At 35.6% G+C, this 6382-nt stretch overlaps 1 protein-coding gene across 1 annotated transcript; it reads right to left on the reverse strand.

The window, feature by feature from the left end:
- Window positions 1–433: 433 nt before the first annotated feature.
- PAP16 (purple acid phosphatase 16) lies at window positions 434–6115 on the reverse strand. The gene is made up of 5 exons (XM_086247395.1): window positions 5818–6115; window positions 4501–4725; window positions 3671–3947; window positions 3176–3344; window positions 434–891 (listed from the first exon to the last, which is right to left on the reverse strand). The coding sequence occupies exons 1-5, from the start codon at window positions 6062–6064 to the stop codon at window positions 679–681; spliced, it is 1131 nt and encodes a 376-aa protein (XP_086103521.1). The 5' UTR covers window positions 6065–6115; the 3' UTR covers window positions 434–678.
- Between the last annotated feature and the right edge of the window lie 267 nt (window positions 6116–6382).

The following is a 6382-nucleotide window of genomic DNA, read 5'->3' on the forward strand; positions in this document are numbered from 1 at the left end:
TCATTATAGTTACTACATGCACACTCTCCATTTGCCAACAATATTGATGCATGCACAGCTCCATTCCTGAATATTTAAGCAAATTCAAACCTTACAATAATCCCAACCATGCATTGGGAGCGGCAGAGCTTTTGCTTTGCTTTATGTTCCAGGGGCCACAGGATGCATTGAAATCAGTGTTGGCTTTGCAGATGCTTTCAGTTTAAGGGCCACACAGACATTATAAGAGAACCTACCAGAAAAACAATTGATTTCCTTTTTTATTAATTTTAATTGGGTCACTTTGAAAATTTTACACATGTGAATCAATTATTGTGGTATAAGTGTCTCTGACCATCATGGAATTGCCTTGGTGGTCCTTTAATTCTTTGCTTTAATACTAAGGTGTCTTGAAGCTGATAATACAGCTTGTGTTGACTGCAAAGACTGAAAATAGAAAGCCAAAAAGGCTGAAAAAGGAGAAACAATAAGAGGTAGCATCTCAACATCATTATACCGTTCATACAAACATCATTGAGCAATGAAATATTGAAACATAAAAAAGATAAATACAGTTTACGTACAGAGAGATACAAGGTTTTGTAATTATGTAGGTACACATTTATTAATTTCTTTACTAATTTTATTTTATTTTATTATTATTTCTTTTTTAATTCCAATATTATCTTTTCTGTTGGTTTAAGGACTCAAAATAACTTCACTATGTACACCCCCATCCTCCATTCTTATCCAAGATTTAATAGAGAAAGGCTGCTGGGTGATTTGCACAATTCTAGCTCCTCTGTCCCAGTTTCCATAGCCACCATAACCTGTATGCCTAGCAAAGCATAGCCACATTTTTTCATAAGGGCAGCACCAGTCCAATCCATGGTTGTGTCCTACAAATATGGCCTGTCACAATGCAAAGAAAATTAAGTCATCATGAGCCAATGTGTATCCCATAAGGTAGAGCCATAGCTTCATATGAAGTTCAATTAAACCTATTAGGCTATTACAGCTTCAGCAAACCCAATTCAGACATTTTTCTTTGGTGAACAATTCATTCACATTTTTCACCCTGTATTATAAAGTGTTAATTATAGATCAATTAGAATCATTTGACCATCCTATAGTTTAACCATTCCATAAGTTTTGTGTGACTTGGTGATGGTTTCAGATAAAATAATTCAAGGGAGGAAAAGAAACATTTAGACTAGCATATAAACCAAATTTAAAGGACATGCTAAATCATGGAGAAAGAATCAAAATGTGAGATCAAGAGGATGATCAAACAGTTTGGAAATGATAGAGAGTGGACCTTAGAATATAAAATAATTGTTGGTCACATCCTATTGAAAGTAAAGAGTAGTCTTTTAACAAATGCCATGACAGCTAACATTATTAAAAGTCTAAAGCTTTTATAGCATTAGTAAGAGAGAAATCAAAACTGATATGTATAGTGGTTCAACCAGCTGCCTACATCCACTACCAGCGTCCCAGCTGGATTTTCTCAATAAAAATTCACTAACTAATGGGTTTTACAACTAAATTTAGTTTTGTTCACACTAGGATAACCAAACTTCAACAAAACTCATATCTTGGTTTTGTTAACTCTAGAATTACCAAGAACCTCAACCAACTAGGTTTTGAAAGGAAACCCTAAAGCCTAAGAACTAACACCCTCGGGCACAAGTGGCTAGCCATTGTTTTTCACAACCAGGCACACTCAGTCAATGTATAACTTGGTATCCTTGAACCAAGTTTCATAAATGTTAACGTGAGTGATTTGGCTGTGTACTTTATGCCTAACAATGCACAAATGGGGCTTGGAATTACCTGGCTTAGCTGCACAAAGTAGAACAATGAGATGCTCTGTACCTCACATTGCAGCAGGGATACAGTGAAAATAATAATATGCAGTTTACATCTCTCTTAAAGCAGGTTACCAAACTCTCTGACAATCATCATCTACAAAATGTGGGTGTGTTGGTTTTTATTTCTAAGCTCCAACAGTTTATAGTAGCTTCAAAGATTATAAGTTTTTTGGAACTGAAGACGACGCATCCCTTAAGTAGTCACTTGACTAGTCCATTTGGAATTTAGGGGCATTTCAACAAACTACTAACTCTTGGCAGTCAGCTAGGAAATTTTCAGTCAACTGTTAGACATGTCAGTCAACTGTTCTTCAAGGACAGTTAACTGTCTCAACAGCAGTCGAGGTCTCGTCAAACAGCTCTTGGCCAGGTCAACTAGCTACTGTGGGCTGGGGAAGGTTGGATGCTTGTTGTCTTTTGCTCTTATTATCTCTATTAAAGTCCTAACTCCCAACTCCTAGATGATCCTAGAGTCCAAGATATAACAAAAATTAATTTCAATCAAGTCCTAGACTCTCAAGACACAACCTAAGCCAAATGTCTTCAAGACTTGATGATGGCCTCCTTTGGTTGAAGCAAGTCTTATTGAATTTGACTTGATCTTCATGTCTTTTGGTTTCTTGAGGTCTTCAAGTCTTCAGTTGTTCGTCAATTCTGGGCTAGACCAAAGTATACAAGGTCATGAAATTGGCAATTCTATGTTCTTAACACTAAAACTCAAAAGATTTCGTGATTGGATACATGCATAAAAATTCACGGTTTTTGGAGATTTTTATAAAAGGCTTTCCCAAATTTTAAGAAGGCAGTTTCGACTCAGAGCAAGTTTATTGGGAGATAAATGTTTCCACAGAAAACATATAGAATTTATCAAATTCAAATAAACTTCTGATATTGAAGTTTTCTACCACTCTCTAAGGCTCCAGAGTTACCATTTGTTGGAACACCACAGGCCTAAGCACACCAAATAACCAATACAATCTACTTCAGGCTAGGCATACCCAGTTTTTGATACAGTTAAATCTTGCTTGTCCATGTATTTCATAAACTTCATTATACAAAAATGTAAAGAGTGTGTGTGTTGTGCTTATCTCTCATTACTGAAGCATTTTACCCTTTTAATGGATGTGATATACATGGTTGCTTGACCTTCTCATTAACATAACAAAGTATTTATACAATTACAAAGAGAGCCCAATGGCTTAAGACTCAAGTAAACCTATTTACAATAGGATTAGGCCCAAATACAAACACTATCTAACAGTTGCATGCTCATCTTTGACCACACCTACGGTAAATAAGGAAAAAAGAAAGTGTGGACTCACCTTGACAGAAACCCTTTTAGCCAAAAGTTTCATGATACCATTTTCAGCTTCTTGAGCTGCAACTCTCTCCTTGTTAATTGAACCCACACAAGGCTTGTGTATGACGAATAGTGGAGCCACTTTCTTATAAGCACGACTTGGTATATGCCAAAAGATCAGCTCAGGCACCCTGTCAAATAAGGCTTTCTTTGGTTGACAAGAAATGAGAATGAGAATAAAAATGAAGATTTAGTACCTTTAATCAATTTGTCTTTTTTTGAAGAAATATCAATAAACCTCACCAAGTCATCTAAATCTCTTTCATCCAACAGAAGACAGTTTTCAATTATGTCTTGATCCCAAAGCAAACACACATGCGAAATTAAAAGAGTCCATATTTTATATTGTTATATGTGTGTATGTCTATGAGAAAATCAGATACTAAGCTGTGTTCTACTTGTTAATAAGGTGAAAAAATAATAATATAATATCAAGTTCTGCTTTCATTATGTCTACCTTGAATCAGGGTTGATTTCTTGAGCCTTCTTCAGGAACCATTTAGCTTGAGCACTTGATATAACTTCAGGGTAGGAACCACCACCAGAATCTAGGAAGTACAAAAATGCTACAGGTGACTCAGGATTGTCTGGCGATAAAACTTGGAGGACATAGTTGGATACACTTGGCCAAAGTTCTTTAGGACCATATCGAGAATGGGATAGTGCATTAAGCTCAATCTCATTTTTCATTAACTCCAGACGTTGTGTGCCCTTGAAGCTACACTCTTCTTCCCCTAATATGATACAAGATGGCCTTGTCAGAGAGCAACTAGTATCAAAATGGTTACTGATTAGTTCTCCTACAAAGTACCTAAATCAATTGGAAGAAGTGAATCACATTATATAATGCAATACAATGCAATCATATTTTGCAATGAAAGCAATACAATTCAACAGGAATTGAACAGAAGTTGATAGTCTCAAAGTAACAGATCAGACACTTTCAAGAGTCTCCTGCTTTTAAATTCTCAAATTTTAGAACAGAATTGCTTTTTCAGTCTACAAATATCAAAATTGGTTCTCTAAAATGAATAGTACTGTTCCATGTACAAAATTCATCTGGATGATTCTCTTTTTTTGTCTTTGTTGGTTAAAATCACCAAAAAAGAGTTAACTGTTTCTTGAATAACAGCATTAATTTTATAGAAATATGCTCAATGAGCTCATCGATGCTACAAGTGGAGCGATAGATCATTTTTCATAATTACTAACCAAAAGCAAATAATTTTATCAAAATCTATGACAAATTAGCAACTAAATAAATCAAACTTCAAACTTAACATTTACCTGAGCATGATGAATTGGCTACAGGGCAACGAAGTTGAGGAATTCCAGGGGATGAAAACCACTCCATTGGCCATTCAAATGCAGCATCATCATGGTTCCCAAACACACTGGCCCAAGGAATGCCCCTGGCTCTAGTTGGAGAAATCGCCTGATCCCAGTACAAACTTGCATTTCTAATCGCTATATTGTTGGCCGTGATGACATCTCCAAGATAGATAACAAAATCTGCCATGTACTAGCCATTCAATGGAATCTATAAAAGCATGGCTATTGGAATGCTAATATGTAGTAAAAAATTGTACATGCAATTTTTGTTCTTTCCTTATTTCTTTGAAATGGGCAGGTAGATAGTCTAGATTAAATATGAATTTCAAGCTCTTACCAGCTTCAATACAACCAGAAAACGTGAAAAGTAAACATCAGTTACAACTAGGGTCCCATATATATGTATATAAATCATTTTAACATTTTTTCTCCCCCTTCTCTTCGTAAGGGAAGAACATAACTTAAAGAAAAGAGGCGCCAAGATCTTTTAGCATATGCAATCATTGATAATATGTATGGTCATAACATTGTTCATAACATCAAATTCAACCCTATAAAGGTGTCTAACAGAGTAACAGGTAATAGTCAACGTTTCACAGTTGACTAACATCAACTCGACCTAATGTATGCCTGTTGTTTAAGTTGGCTTGAATTGAAACAAAGAGCCTACAAAGTGAGGAGACTAAGATTAAGAATTTGAGAAACTTACCCGTTTGGTATTATACTCAAATTTTTTTTTCAAAATTAAGATTTTTTTTTTTTTTTTAATGTGAGTTTTCAAAATCAATTTTTAAAATTTGAAAACTTGTTTGGTATAAAATTTGAAAACATTTTTAAATTTTAAAAATGATGGCAGCTATGGAAGAATGAAGTTTAAAAAAAAAAAAAAAAAAAAAAAGTTTTAAAAAGAGGCCCGTTTTTTAATTTTTTTTTCTAAAAACTGTTTTTTAAAATAGTCTACCAAACATGTTTTTTTGTTTTTGAAAAAAAAAAAAAATTGGTTTTTGAATGTGATTGTGAGAGAATACCTTCAGTCTTGTGGGTTTGATTCTAAAGCTATCAAACGTGGTTACATGAACATGCAATATTTTTGGTTGAAATTGTTATGGTAATGGTGGTGGTGATCGTTTAAACCGTTTAGAACGCTTATTAATTTTGTTCTCAAACTCAATTTGAAGAATGAAAGGGGTCATTAGCACTCCTTAACTTACTTTAACAGAGTACCAACAATTAAATCACACAAGAAATGAAGAAAATTAATGTTAACTTCACCTGGGGTTTCATCGTCGAGTACACTGGACATGACCTTGACAGAGTTCACGTCTTGGAGTGGACCCCAATCGGTCCACGCGTTCTCTCCGAAATGCAGGTCCGCGAACAGAGCGATCCTGAACGGTGCACCCCGCCGTAGGTAATGGTAACCCTCCTCCGGTTTGGTCTGTAGAGCGACGGTGAAGATGAGCAGGGAGTGGATCAGGTACACGCATGTGCACCACAAGAGCCTTCCCATCATCAACATCACTTAGCAGAGGGCAGTCGTCAGTGGCGTTGGTGTTAACGACACACTGCCTAATTGCTTATGTAGTTATGACTTATGAGTTATTATGATAAAGGGCTCTGTGCACTGCCGACCTTTTGGTGGGAAAGGCTGAAACAGGCTGAAATGACGGAATTGCCCCTTTCCTTTGTAATTGGTACCCCTGGCCCTGTGTTTAAGGGTATTTACATTGTGGCCCCAAGAGTTTTCCATCTCATCAAAAGCTTCTTATTTTTTACGGAAACTTTTCCATCTTCTTAAAAACTCTCAAATTAGTTTTAGTTTTCTTTTTTGTTTAGA

This window comes from Dryas octopetala, chromosome 6 (genome assembly GCF_963921425.1).
Source record: "Dryas octopetala chromosome 6, drDryOcto1.1, whole genome shotgun sequence".
Taxonomy (NCBI): domain Eukaryota; kingdom Viridiplantae; phylum Streptophyta; class Magnoliopsida; order Rosales; family Rosaceae; genus Dryas; species Dryas octopetala.

Excerpts from the sequence above, each read along its gene's own strand:
- PAP16 (XM_086247395.1), bottom strand. The coding sequence starts at position 6,064 with ATGTTGATGATGGGAAGGCTCTTGTGGTGCACATGCGTGTACCTGATC. Across the intron at positions 3,345-3,670 it reads GAAATCAACCCTGATTCAAG|GGTGCCTGAGCTGATCTTTT; the intron begins GTAGACATAATG and ends CTTATTTGACAG. Across the intron at positions 892-3,175 it reads CTAAAAGGGTTTCTGTCAAG|GCCATATTTGTAGGACACAA; the intron begins GTGAGTCCACAC and ends GCATTGTGACAG.